This window comes from Camelus bactrianus, chromosome 5 (assembly GCF_048773025.1).
Source record: "Camelus bactrianus isolate YW-2024 breed Bactrian camel chromosome 5, ASM4877302v1, whole genome shotgun sequence".
Lineage (NCBI taxonomy): Eukaryota > Metazoa > Chordata > Mammalia > Artiodactyla > Camelidae > Camelus > Camelus bactrianus.
The window spans coordinates 88,581,451-88,595,796 of NC_133543.1; the positions used below are offsets into that span (position 1 = coordinate 88,581,451).

A 14,346-nucleotide genomic window follows, 5' to 3' on the forward strand; every position below is an offset into this window, starting at 1 on the left:
TTTACTTCATTGGCTCATTGACTAGATGAGGTGGGCCTCATTAACCTCATTTCACAGAGGCAGAGGGTGGCTCAGTGTCCAGGAGGCACCTGTTGAAGGTCACACAGCAAACAAGAGCAAGATCTAGAGGCTGCCAAACCCCTTTGCAGGACCCCACACCTGCCTCACAAGCCAAGCCTGGGAAGTCCCTCCTGAGGTTGGGGAGGAGATCAGAGGACCAGCCACTCCCCTCCAGCCCCTGCAGGTGTGTATACTGGTGGGGACGGTTCCCCAGCAGCTGCGGCTCAGACAGGCGCACACACTCCGCAGCAGCACACACCTTCGCGCACAAACCAGCGAGTCGGTTCGCTGGCACCGCCCTGTGCCCGATCCGATCGCACAGACCCCAACACCTCTCCTTTCCCCCGCCCTCCGCACAGCAGCTCCCACCCCAAGTCCTGAGCGGACGGAGTGGCCTCGGGACGAGTACACGCCTTTACCACCCCCCTGTGACGTCATGCGGGGTAGAGCCCTAAGACACTGTGGGGGGGGGGAGGGGAGGTGAGGAAAGGGGAGGCGGCGGAGCTCCCCGAGCCAGGACAGTCACTCACTCTCTGGGCGGTGGGGCCGAGCATAGACAGCGCCGCCCACCCCCCACATCCCCCGGCCCGCCTTGCAAGCCCTCCGAAGCTCAGGCTCACCGCTCTGCGCTGGGGGGTTCCCCGGCACCCCAGCCTCTCATCCCTAGCCCGCAGAACGTCCGGGCCCCCCTTACCCTCTAGAGGCACCGGGAGTTGTCGCAGGGGGGCCTCGGGAAATTCCCCGGACCCCTGTGCCAGGAGGTGCCCGGTGCGCCCGCCCGCCGCCCCCCCCCCCGAGGGCGGTGCCCGGGGGCGCTGCCCCATGGAGCGGGGAGGCGGGCGCCGTCTGCTCCCGGAGCCGTGACCCGAGTCGGAGCTGTGTGTCGCAGCTGCCCCGACCCCCCGCGGATCATGCGCCGTCGCCCCTGGCTCGCCGGTCCCACCGGGCTGTGAGCCCCCCACTCCTGGCCCATCACGGCCCGCGCGCGATGGGCAGCACCCACCCTTGCCCCTGGCTGCGGCTCCGACCTCGGCCCCAGCCGCGGCCCGCGCTCTGCGCGCTGCTCTTCTTCCTACTGCTGCTGGCTGCCGCTGTGCCCAGGTGAGCCCTCACCTTATGCCCCGCCTCCTGGAGAGCTGGGACCCCCAGCCACAGGGGCCTTTGGCGCTCCGGCTGGGACAGGGGACCCTAGAAGGAGGGAGGCACAGTGTTGCAGGGAAGTGCTGGTGACCAATCAAACAGTAATTTTATAGGACGGGGTTGAACTGGTGACAGAATAAGGGCAGTCCAGGAAGATAAGGCAGTGCTCAGGAGAGTGATGGCTACTAGAGCGGAGGTGTGTGTATTTGTAGGGGAGCAAGTACCAACTTGGAGTCCCTGCCACCCTGGGGGAATGCACCCCCAACCCAGGAGTAAGCTCAAACTGCCAGTGCTCCACCTTGGAGATCACCCCCAGGAAGAGGCAGGGGGTGGCGGCCAAAACTGGGTAGCCCAGGTGGGGTCAATGAAAGACTTGAAGCTAGAAGGGTGCTTTCTCAGTGTGTGTGTGTATTTGTGTGTATGTGTGTGTGTGATCGAATGAGTCCAGCAAGTTGTGTTGTAAACAGCAGTCTGCGTGCGCCCATGTGTGTGAATGTGAAGGCTCACGGATCAATGCATGTTAAGATAAACATGTGTGTGTACTTGTGAGTGTCTGTGTGTAACTATGTTTGATGAAGTGTGTATGTGTCTAAGTGTTCCTGGGTCTGTGTGTCCACTGCAATGTGTGCAGAAGTGTGTCTGCATGAATCTGACTGTCTGAAACATGCCGTTGGGAGTGGTCCCCTGGAGAATCCTGTGTATGAGAGCATCCACGCCTTGGGATGTACTTATGAAATACCATGTGTGCAGGCATACCGGACGTGTGTGTATTTGCGCGTGTTAATCTGTATGTGTGCAGCTGAGTGGGTTATGTTGAAGGGGATGATAATGAGATGGCCAAGGAAAGGAGAATGCTTTAGGGATCTACTGAGTGGCCCAAACTTCAAAAGCAGGGTTTGGAACAGAGGGACAGTAGCCTTTGGGACAGAGTGTGTATAGTTAGATGGGACCCTCCTAGACCCCCAAAACACTCACCCACCCCCACCCCACATGCCTGCAGGTCTGCATCCAACGATATTCTGGGCCTCCGCCTCCCCCAGGAGCCCGTGCTCAACGCCAACACGGTGTGCCTGACGTTGCCGGGACTGAGCAAGCGGCAGATGGAGGTGTGTGTGCGCCACCCTGATGTGGCTGCCTCGGCCATCCAGGGCATCCAGATTGCCATCCACGAGTGCCAGCACCAGTTCCGGGACCAACGCTGGAACTGCTCTAGTCTCGAGACCCGAAACAAGATCCCCTATGAAAGTCCCATCTTCAGCAGAGGTAGCTGCCCCTCACCCTTGCCCTTCTGCCCACCCTGTTCAGCACCTCCACTCTGGAACCTATCCACCAGCCATCCCCTAACCCACTCACTCAAGCTGGCAACCTCACCATGTGTCCATCCACCAGCCCTGCTGCTCTCCTGCCTCCTTCTGCTCATGTTCATTGGGGGGGAGGGTGGGGCAGACAAATGGAGCAGATGTGGCTCTAGGCTGGGCTGTGTGGGCTGAGGGTGGCAGGTTTCATGCCTGAGAATTGAGCTCCTGGGTTATCCTGTCCCATCAGTGACACTGCCCAGACGCAGGAAATATCTGTATCTGTCACCTGCCTCAATTTACCCTCTACCTAGTAAACAGCATTTAGGATGGAGGGAGCCTGTGATAAAGTACCCAGAATCAACATGAAGAGGGGTCAGGGACTTTTGCCAAATGGTGTGGGTGAGGGATGCCTAGGCAGGTAAAAATGTCTGTGCTTCCACCGAAGCTCTTCCCAGCGGAGTGCACCACCAGTCTCTGTGTCATCTTTGCCACCCCCGATAACCCTCTCTGAATCAGAGGCACTGGGTGTGTAGCAGGCCTGAGGGCCCTGCCAATCCTTCTTCCCCTCACAGCCCAGAGAAACTGCAGCCCACTATCTGTCCTCCTTCCCTGGACTTCTGGGTGACCCAGGGCCTACCCTGACAATCCCTAGAGTGACTCAGGCTGGAGATGGCAGGAGGTTTTGTTGCTAATTTCTGCTCGCACCCACCTCCTGCCCTGGTATCTTAGACCTTGTGTCAGGTCTTTTGGGAAGGATAGGGTTCCTGCCTTCTGAATGGGCCTAGCTAGGTATCTCTCTCCTCTCAGCAGTTCTGGTGGGACAGTGTGGGGACCTGGCTCCTTGGGACTTGTACAATTCTCAGTTGACAGTAGAGGGGGAGGGCCTCTACCCTGTGGCCTTGGGGCCCAGAGGCTTCTGGGAGAGTAAGACTCTAATGCACCCCAACTTCATAAAGAACTCAGAGTCGGGGGCCTTTCCCTTTTCACCAGAACCCCTTCTTGCATCCCTGGGGCCCCCAAGTCAGGGGCCACCCTAGCCTCCCCGAGCCCAGCCACCGGCCGCCCGCCCCGCCCCCGCGCGCTCTCCCTCCTCCCTCCCCCTCGCGCCCGGGGCGCTGTTTCTCCCCGGCCGAGCCCAGCCCGACGCGTGTGGCGGCATGCAGCCGCGAACTAATCCCCGCGGGCCGCGGCAGACGGCTCCAGGCCCCAGCCGCGCGCCTCTCAAAGAGGGTGCCCCCGACCCTGCCCCGTGCTCCCGCCCCTCCCGCCCCGCTGCACTCAAGCCCCTCCAGCCCGCTGCCCAAGGCGGTTGCCCGCGAACCCCGGCCGATCGGCCAGCCCAGCTCCGCGCCGGCGCCCCGCCCTGGCCGCCCCCGCCGCCAACGCACTCGTGGACGCGAAGTGACAGGCCCCTGCATCTCTCCTGCCCCTGCCGGGCCTGGCCGGCGCTCACTGCCGCCGCACGCCCGCTCCCACTCCGGGATTCTAGGTCACCCGCGCTCCCCGAAGCACAGTTCTCCCTGCAGCGATCCGGCCTCCGAGCTTGCTTCGGGTTCCGCTCACTGGGGGCTCTGGCAGGCGCTGAGGTTCTCACCCCTGCCGCTTCGAGTGAGGCGAGGCAAGCTCTTCATTCCTCTTTCCGGCCTCGGTGTCCTCTCTTCGCTTCTGGTCCTCCTCTCCCCTCTAGACTGAGAAACCCAGGAGTCCCGATTGCTTCCCGGGTGCGGCCTGTGCGGGTCGGTGGAGGACACGGGGGCTTTGGAACTTGGGGGCGAGTTTGGAGCCGCGGAACCCTGCGGGGTTGGCGCGGTGCCAGAGGCTCCTGGGTTCACCTGCAGTTTAATAAGCGGGAGGTGAGCTAGGGGGACTGGTGGGGGGAGAGGTGAGGTGTGGAGGGGGGAGACTTGCCGGGGCTAGCCGGGGCGGGGCGGCGCCCAGCGCGAGGAGGGGGGCGGGGCAGCGGCTCCTGAGCTCCCGCAGGGAGGCTGGGCTCCTTCCTTTGGCCTCGAACACCATCCTACCTCCGTGGCTACGGTTTCCTCCACCCCTCCCCCACTGTTACACCTCATTTCTACCTCTCCCTCCTCGGAGGGGACTCTGGGCTTCTGGGAAGAACTTGTCACTAACCCCCCCACCCCCGCAAAGGCCACCGTTGCCGTGCCTCCCTCACTCCACATCCAGGTTCACCCTCTGGCGGGGTCATTTCTTTGATCTATCTTGGCCCATCACCTCAAGGACTAGCTAAATTTGAATACCATGGGGCCGTCTTGGTGGTAACCAGCCCTTGGACTGGATTCTTCCCCTAGTCTCCCTTCTTTTCAAGCTATGGATTATCCATGATGGGGTCAGGTGACCTCAGTTTCCCTCAAGTGGAATATCAGGATGCTGACCCCTCTTCTGACCCAAGCTGCTAATGGGGTTCTCTTAAAGGTGCATTCTGCCATGTTTAAATTTCAGAGACTGCTGGGAGGAGGTGGTCCCTCAGGTCTTCCATACAAATGCTGTTACCTTCATCTAGTTGTCCCGACATGTCCCCTGAGATGGGTTGGGCTGAAGGGATGGAGTGCTAATGTAGGAGGGAGAGGAAAGGGTGCTTGGGCACCTGGAGTGGGTGCTCAGGAAGCAGGACATACAGTGAGGCTTTACCCAGCCAAGGAGAGGGATGAGAAGGTGCTGGAACCTGGGGGTTGGGGGACAGGCAGAAGGCCTCCAAGGGGCTAGAAAGAGTCCTTAAAAAGCTGTGAGAGGCCCCCAGTCCAGGCTGGCTGTTTTGTCCAGCCCAGGGACAGGTATGACCTAAGAGCCAAGGGCACTGGTGTCCCTGGCTTTCTGTTCTAAGGATCCAGATGGTTGGTGCCTGGGACGTTGGGGTGCTGGACAGAACATCAGCTCTTCATTGTGAAGAGTGAGAGGGGATGAGAAGCCAGGCAGAGGCTTGGTGGAGGGGAGTGAGTAGATCCTGGAGTGCTCATACAATTTAGGTACTGCCCTTCCTAAGGCCCAGATGCATTCAGATGATGGAAAGAGGGGGTGTGAGGCTCTGCAGTAAGTCAGGTTCCCAGCCCAGTGGAAGCCAGCAATTTGAGAGTCCAGCCTCTGTTGTCCAAGGCCATTCCCTTTTACATTCATCCTCAGAGAGTCTTGGTTTTATGCCTAGGCCTTGAGGCTTGGGGTACGTGGTGGCACTCAGATGGGGAGACAGAAGCACAGGCAATCATATCACAAGATCACTTAAGATCCTATTATTCTAATGGCACTCGAACATAGTAAGTACTTGTTGTGTGCCAAGAGCTGTTCTAAAGCACTTTATCTGTGCTTTAGGATCCTCAAACAATCCCCATGCAGTAGGGCCTATCATTTCATTTTACAAATGAAGGTAAGAGAGGTTGGGTAACTTGCCATTAGTCACACAGCTTATAAGTGAGCTATAGAACCAGAATTCAGATGCATGCCAGCTGTCTTTAAAGATTGCATTCAACCTCCTACCATACTGCCTCCCCAGCTATGAGGCCACCATGATTTCCTACCATGTGCCCAGAGGTGAGCTGGTGCAATGGAGTAGTCCAAGAAATGGAACTGACATGCACATATGCACACCTACACCCACACAACACACACACACACACCTACCCAAGTTTGTGCAAACATAGAGCTACATTCAGTGTCACCCCTAAGTGTTCCCACATGCACACAACCCTCTCTCTCTCAGCCCAGGCACATGAGCACGCACAGATTATTTGCATGGAGGGAATGGAGACCAGACCTCTCCCCTCTCGTCCCTCTTTGACTTGATTGGGCAGGGCACAAGCTTCTTTAACCCCTTCTGGTTCCCACTGGCTCCTGAATCCTCTCTCCTCCACATTTCCCTGCCCTCCAAACCTCCTCCCTCATCCCCTTCCTGGCCATTGGCTGCATCTTGTAGCAGCAGCTGACTCCACTTTAGATGCTGGCAGTCCCTGTCCCAGATCAAAGGAAGGGCGGCTAATTGTGAGTCTTAACGAGCCTCCCCCCCATGCTCCAGGCAGCCCAGCTGGCCATGGCCCCACCCTTCTCCCCCTCCAGCTGGCCAGATGGCACAGTGCCTGCGTCTGCCCTAGACAGTTGGGGCCAGGACCGAAACTGGGGCCCTGAATGGGAGCTGGGGGCAGACTCAATGGGCTGGACTTTTCTGAGGCCTCAGTGCTTGGAGCAGAGGGTGACCACACAAGCCCTGCCTGGTCATCCCTACACGTGGCTGTGACAGATACCAGAGGCCATGGGATGGTATCTTTAGCTGCCTGAGACAGGTAGCGGTGTTCTCTGTAGGCTGTGGGTTATGTTTCTCCAGTTTCCTCCAGGCCTGCCCTAGAATGTAACAGGCTGGTAGATAGCAGTTGGCCCAGCACATCTCCCTGCACCAGCATCTTGCTCTTTCCTGGTGCCACGTGTAGACAGGACTATAGGACCGGGAACTGGGCCACCTGGGGGCCTTACACAACAGCAGGTCTTCCCCAGAGCCAAATGTCCTTCAGCAGAAAGTTGCCCAGGCCTGGGAGCTGGGAGAGCTGGGGCTGGGTCTAGCTCCATAACCCCTGTGACATTGGGTATCTTCCTTTTGCACAGTGTGTGTGTATGTGTGTGTGTTGAGAGGGGCGCTTTCTGAGGCCTGGGCTGCCTCTGGAGGTGTGAATATGGCCATTTGTCCTAGGAGCAGGCTGATGATTCCCCCAGCAATAAGGTCTCAGTGTTTCACAGATAAAAGGCAAGGGATAAATACTGGGTATGTGCCTCAGCTTGAGTCTGCCTTCCTTTCCCTTGGGCCCCCCTCCCAGAGCAGTGTCCACTCTTCTGCAGCTCCCACCAATTCCCACCTCCCCCTTTGAAGGCTCCTGCCCAATCCCTGCCCCTCCCTGTCTGCTCACAGCTGAGCTGCTTAGGGAAAATATTCTCAGGTGTCATGAACTGGAATGAAAAGCTAGAAAGGGACAGTCTGTTTTATGGGCCTCTGGTGGCCCACATTCTAGAGTGGGCCATGAGCTGCTGGGCTCTGTGCCTGATCAGGGAAACAAGAACAAGGAGCAATGGCCTGAAATTGCAGCAGTAGCAGGTAAGCAGCAGGAAGAACTTCTCAATAACAGTGTTTATGTAGTACTTACTAAGAGTAAGGTATTATCATAGGCATTTAAAATTCATTAACTCATTTGATTCTTGGAACAGCAATGAGACAGATAATAATAACCCTGTTTTACAGATGAGAAAACTGAGGCACAGAGAGGTCAAGTCACTTGGCCAAGGTCACATAGCTATTAACAGCTAGTAAGTGGAAGAGCCAAGATTGAAATCTAGGCAATCTGGCTCCAGAGTTCATACTCTACTACCCATTTCATCTTTTTTGTTTGTTTTTGGTCTGGGGTTGTTTTTTTTTTTTTTTTTTTTTGGCGGGAGGTGGGGTGGGGGAGGTGCTGAGCAGAGAGAGGAGGACAGAGCCCTGTGATGCAGAGGGAGGGAGTGGGACTGGATTAGGGTCTCTGTCCAGTCTTCGTTGGCTCTCTGGGGTCTGTGAGGCTTCCAGGTCCTCCCAGTCTTTGATGCCATGGTAGAAGGACCCAGAGTTTTTCTTCAGAATCTCTGGCCTTTTCCAAGCCATCAGCCTCCAGCTAGGTTCTGGTCTTCTCCCACAGGTGTCTAGGGCACAAGTGAATTCTCCTCCTTGTGTGGGAGCTGTTATTACTCCTGGTTTCTCCCACTGCCCCCAACTCTCTCGGGTTCAGAGGCTGGTCAGAGACCAGAACCTGACCCTAGCTGGTCCTTTCTCAGATGTAGAATAAAGAAGAAGCAGTTTGTAGTTCTGGGAGCCAGCCCAAGGCTGTGAACACCAAGGAGGAAAGCAGTGTGGACAAGTCCTGGGCTCCTGAGAGTAGCTCATCAGGGAGTCTTTGTGCCCTTTGAGCATCTCAGGAAGGCATCTACCTTAGCGAACTTTCCTTCTCAGTGTTCAGCACCACTATATGCTTAACTCGGTGCAGGCAGTGGGCTCACCTCCAGCATCCCTCAAATAACCTCTTCAGCAGACCTAGACCGGCCACAGGCCAGGTGGCTGGGAGGGGCCTTTTCTGAGCAGACTTCCTGGGATGCCCTGTGGACAGGGAAATGGGAAATTCTCCTGGCTCCTATCTCTGTCTGTTGACTCTGGCCATCAGACAGTGTTCTGTGGTGGGCCTACGGGGTGGCAGCAGTAGGAAATCTTGGGGCCTGGAGATTAAGGGGGATACCGTCTCTTCTTGCCCTTCTGCCCACTAACATCTCCTGGGGCCCAGAATGCCATCATTGGTAACTTATTTTTTTAGGTTATAATTTGCCTTCTTTCTGCAGGCTCATTTAAAAATTGCAAATATCACATGCGAGGTAATAGAAAAAATATAATGTTTACTAGATATTTTCTGTCCAACAGGAGAGATGGAGACACAAATTCTGAACTTGCTAAGGGTGATGTTAATGAAACAGGGAAAGGAGTTGAAAAAGGAGGGCTGTGAGGGAGACCTCCCCCATCCCATGCTGTGTGCAGAACTTCGGGTGTGATTTCTGCCACATCCGAAGTTCTGAGTCTGTGCTCTTTACAGGACTTTCTCCCAGCTCTAGGCCTGTTTTCCCTCAGAATGGCTAGAAGGTTGGGCAGGGAGGGCAGAGGGCTGAGAGGTCGAGGCCCCTCAAAGGCTGTTTCCTGCATCTCTTCCGCAGGTTTCCGAGAGAGTGCCTTCGCCTACGCCATCTCCGCAGCGGGTGTGGTGCATGCGGTATCCAATGCCTGCGCCCTAGGCAAACTGAGGGCTTGCGGCTGCGACGCGTCCCGGCGCGGGGACGAGGAGGCCTTCCGTCGAAAGTTGCACCGCCTGCAGCTGGAGGCGCTGCAACGCGGAAAGGGCCTGAGCCACGGAGTTCCGGAGCACCCAGCCCTGCCCCCTGCCAGCCCGGGCCTGCAGGACTCCTGGGAGTGGGGAGGCTGCAGCCCCGACGTGGGTTTTGGAGAGCGCTTCTCTAAAGACTTTCTGGACTCCCGGGAGCCTCACAGAGACATCCATGCACGTATGAGGCTCCACAACAACCGAGTGGGGAGGCAGGTGAGACCCCCCAACCCCTTGGGCCAGCTCCAGATACCTCTGCCTAGGGCCTCTCCCCTCCCCTAGGCTTACATCTGCTCTGAGGACCACACCACTCCCCTAACTCAGCAATTTTCTCATTGCCCCTCCTAACTCAGTCATCAGAAATGCACTGGATACTTACTGTGTGCCAGGCACTGGACTAGACCTGGGGATATGGGAATGAAACAACCCCTGCCCTGGAATAGCTCCCCTTCTGCAGAACAGCCTGCTCCTCCCATTTCCTGCTGTGAGGGTGGGGTGAGCTCTGGGCTGTGGTCAGACCTCAGGGTCTAGGCCTTGCTCTGCCACTCTATGAAATGAGAAGTTTGAACTGCATCATTCATAATGCTTCCTGCCCCCAGCTTTAATATTCTCTGATTCTGTAATATCCTATGCAGTGACGCCATCCACACCCTGCTCCTCTCCCAGCCTTTCGGTGCACAATGAGGGATTCCTGCAAAGGGAGATGCCTAGGGGCCACTGTGGTACTGTGTTATGTTGTCTTCCTCCTTTATGCCTACCCTCGAATGTTCATACTACCTTAAAAGTCATTAATTAGAGAGAGAGAGAGAGAAAGGTAGGGAGGGAGACAGAAGAAGCTGGAGGAGGAGGAGAAGAGAAGGGAGGTAGGAAGGAAGGGAGAAGGAAAAAGAAAAGTAATAATAGCCTGCCTTTAATCTACTGAGTGCTTACTCTGTTAGGCATGTCTGGAGCACTTTACTACATATTAGCCTGTTTCATCCTTACACCTACCTGTGAGGGTTTTATTATTAGCCTCATATTCAGTTATGGAAAGCAAGGCACAGATAGAGTAAGAAGCTTGCCTAAGGTGAGACAACTAGTGAGAAAGTGGCAAGAGGCAGGGTTCATCCCCAGGCAGTTGAGCAATGAACTCATGCTCTTTTGTTCTACAGTGTCATCTACACTAAGATGCCTCCTTAGCCCCCATGGTAGTTCAGCACCCTCTTTTCCTGGCTATTTGGCCCCTGTCACTTCTCTTAGCCCTGCTGGGCCTGCTCAGGCCTTCCCTCACCCTGCCTGGCACTCTCCATCTCACTCCCCTTTCTCTTGGCCTCTCAGCCCAGGCCACTTTACCTTCTTTATCCACAAAGACTCTGAGCTGATTCAGGTCTTCCATCACGACTTAGAGGTGAGGTAAACTGAGGCATACCCACCCTCAGGTCATGTCCAGCTCCCACTCAACCCTTCCTTGTCCATTCAGCTCTTTTCCCAAGCTTCGATACTATCCCAGCCCATGCCAACAGTGCCTCCTCCTCCTCATTAAACTGGTTAATTAATGGCTGCTGCCTGTGGGAAGCAGATGTTCTGGAGCTATTGGCCAAGGGAAGTATCGGGCTGGTTCCCAGGTGGTGCTGACACTACAGAATGCACATACAAGCTACAGAGCCCTTTAAGACTTAGAGGAACAGGGTTCTTCTTATGGCCCTCCTGCCCAGGTTTGAGGGCCCCAGATCATTGCTTTGTGACTTTGGAGTGGAGAAGCGGGGAAGGAGGATATGACCAATTTCCTCTGGGGTCTCTGGTGAGGATAATGTGATGGAGCTCTTTGGGAGGAGACTCAGAAGAGTAGGCTGAGAGCTTGGCAGGCAGTGGGTAGGTTGTGTTCCTGTGACAAGCTCCCTTGGAGGCCTGGGAACCTCTCTCCACTTTCATTGCCCTGGGGGTCTGGCTCTCTGGGTTCCCTTTGGTTCTGTATTCAGGTAGCGCCTTTGGCCTCTGTTGGTACTCACTGTTTCCTAGGAGGAATGGTGGCATTCAGCTTTGGGCAGAATAAGCCCCCACCAGTTTCATGGGGTGGGGGATCGGAAGGGGAATCTCCCCAGCCCATGGGCCTCTCCTTAGGCTCCCTGCAAAGTGCTGCAGGGCCCAGAGGAGGAAAGGGGGCTTTCTCAGTCTCCCCACAGCCACCGCTCACAGCCTGGAGCAAGGCCAGAAGCTTTGGGGCTGGGATGTAGTGGGGCCAGCACACCACTGCTCTTAGTCCCCACATGAGGGTTGGAAGGAGAGGGAATTTCCCTGAGGATCTGGGATCCCCCCTCAGGAAGCAAAAGCCTCCAGCTCCAACCCCCCACCCCCACCCGCAGCTGCTGGGAAAGGCTTCAGGAGAGGAGAGGAGCAGGAATGAGGGAAATCCCCCAGGGTCTGGCCAGGTGGGAGGTGGATGGGAGAGCAGCAGAAGAGCAGGCAGAGCTCTTCTGACTGCCTGGCTCGGGTGCTGCGCCTCCACCTACCCACTTCGGGTCTCAGCTTTTGCCTCTGTTCAATGAAAGTTGGTTTCCAAAGCCTCTGAGATTCTTGCAGGCCAGTGTCTGCGTGGGGAGGAGGGCAGTGGGGCTGGCCGCGGGCGTCACCCCTCACTGTGCCTCCCTCTGCAGGCAGTGATGGAGAACATGCGGCGGAAGTGCAAGTGCCACGGGACGTCAGGCAGCTGCCAGCTCAAGACGTGCTGGCAGGTGACGCCGGAGTTCCGCGCGGTGGGGGCGCTGCTGCGCAGCCGCTTCCACCGCGCCACGCTCATCCGGCCGCACAACCGCAACGGCGGCCAGCTGGAGCCCGGCCCCGCGGGGGCACCTTCGCCAGCCCCGGGTGTCCCAGGGCCACGGCGCCGCGCCAGCCCCACCGACCTGGTCTACTTCGAGAAGTCGCCCGACTTCTGCGAGCGCGAGCCGCGCCTGGACTCGGCGGGCACCGTGGGCCGCCTGTGCAACAAGAGCAGCGCGGGTCCCGACGGCTGCGGCAGCATGTGCTGTGGCCGCGGCCACAACATCCTACGCCAGACGCGCAGCGAGCGCTGTCACTGCCGCTTCCACTGGTGCTGCTTCGTGGTCTGCGAGGAGTGCCGCATCACTGAGTGGGTCAGCGTCTGCAAGTGAGCTGACAGCTACCCTCCCTGAGCCTGGTCCTCTGCAGCTTGCGATCTTGGCTGGGCTGCGTCGTCTTGGCTCCTGGGAGTGGAGGTTGGACTACATGATCTTATAGGAACCTCCCAAGGTCGTCAAGACTGTAATCACAGGACAGTTTGGGCCTGCCTGGACACCATCCCCCCGTACCCCTCCCCCCTTCACTTCTGTGGGCTCCAGGACCGATTTGCCTCCTGCTCCCTGTCCAAAGTTCAGACAGCCCAGTTGGGCTGGAGGTTGCCCCACACTCTAGGGCAGTGTAAGCCAGACAGGGCCTGAGCCTGCTTCCTTTCATCCCTTCACTCCTTCCCCTGGAGTGGGAAGGAATGAATGGAAGCTGGTGGGTGGGGGAGGAGGATGAAAAAGAAGAAATGGACATAATTGAGCTGAAGTGATTCTATAGAGGACTCAGACTCCTTTCCCCACCAGACTCTGCCCCTCATCATTCATTTAACATATATTTATTTTGCACTCTTTGTGGCCTGGCACTCTGGGGGTTGGGTGGTGATGAGAAATGCTGGGGATACAGACGTGAATAGAGACACAGCACCTGCCCTCTTGGAGTTTACATTCTGCCTGAGGAAGATGGACAATAATCAAGTAAATACACAAACAAGGTCATTTCAGACAATGCTATGTGCTGTGAAGGAAATAAAGCAAGGTGCTGGATGTAGAGTGATTCTTCATGGGGAGTGGGGCCCCTTTAGGTAAAGCTACTGGTTGGGGAAGGCTTCTCGGAGTTGTGATATTCATGCTGAGACCTGCATGACGAGGAGGGCCATGCACAGACTGAGGGTTAGGGCTTTCCAGGCAGAGGCCATGTGAATACAAAAGTTCTGAGGTCAGAAAGATCTCCCCAGGAGGAACAGCAAAGAGGAGTGATTGGAGTGAAGAAATCAAGGGACAGATTAGCAAAGGAGCTGACTAGGGGGGATGAGGGCAAGTGTCACATGATATGTCCTTTCAGGCCAAGGTGAGAAGTTAAGATTTTATGTAAGAGGAATGGGAACCCTCAGAGGGTCTTAAGCAGGCAAGTAGCATGGTCTGATTCCCATGTGGATTGCCATCTGAGGAACTGAATGAAAGGGGACAAGGTGACAGCAGGGGGCCAGGGAGGAAACTACAGCCAACTTCCAAACCATAAATGAGGGGCCTGGCATAGATGGAGGCAGTGGGGATGTTGACAAGGGGCTAGATCAGGAATCCTGTATGCCAGAGCTCTAGCTGTCCACCTTATGCCTGAGCCTCTGCCACAAGCCAGGACCAGTGTCAGGCAGCAGCACCCGTCAGAGACAGGAGGCACTCTGAGAGGAGTAATCCTGGGCAAGACCCAGCTCAACCCAGCCAGCCCAGAGCCCCGGGGAGCAGGTGGGGCTAGGAGGTGCGGCTGGGAGGAGGGTGGCGGGGGAGAGTCAGGAGACTCACTGTCTGGATTCTGGTCTCTCTGAGTTCAGGCAGGGGAGGCCGAGTATGTAAGTAAGGTTGGGGGTGGGGGGACATCCTTCCTGGGCCTCTTGTGCCCCCAGGTTCTCAGCTCAGGGCTCCCCTTGACAGGTCAGCCAGCCTCCCCTTCATACCCCCATAAGAACACTGCTGAGCTGGCAGTTTGGGTCTGCTGGTGTACTCTCCTTGGCTCTCAGGTTTGATGTTTTTCTGGAACAGACCCTCAAGGAGGAGGGCAGCGGAGAGGGAGGTGGGGTCAGGATCTCAGGGAAAGAACATTTCACTGACTTCATCCAGGCCTCTTGCTGCTCACAGATGAGGATCCTGCTGCCTGCCTCAGTTTACCCCAGAATGGCACAACCTTCT

General features: G+C 56.7%; 1 protein-coding gene across 1 annotated transcript; it reads left to right on the top strand.

Moving 5' to 3' along the window:
- The first annotated feature begins 538 nt into the window (after positions 1-538).
- Positions 539-13,206, top strand: WNT10A (Wnt family member 10A). The gene is made up of 4 exons (XM_074364315.1): positions 539-1,161; positions 2,201-2,463; positions 9,216-9,595; positions 12,013-13,206. Exons 1-4 carry the CDS (start codon positions 1,049-1,051, stop codon positions 12,508-12,510), a joined length of 1,254 nt encoding a protein of 417 aa, XP_074220416.1. The 5' UTR covers positions 539-1,048; the 3' UTR covers positions 12,511-13,206.
- The last annotated feature ends 1,140 nt before the right edge of the window (positions 13,207-14,346 follow it).

Bases quoted from the DNA above. Each gene is read 5' to 3' on its own strand.
- WNT10A (XM_074364315.1), top strand. From the start codon at position 1,049: ATGGGCAGCACCCACCCTTGCCCCTGGCTGCGGCTCCGACCTCGGCCC. The intron at 2,464-9,215 runs GTAGCTGCCCCT...TCTCTTCCGCAG, and splicing joins AAGTCCCATCTTCAGCAGAG to GTTTCCGAGAGAGTGCCTTC. The intron at 9,596-12,012 runs GTGAGACCCCCC...CTCCCTCTGCAG, and splicing joins ACAACCGAGTGGGGAGGCAG to GCAGTGATGGAGAACATGCG.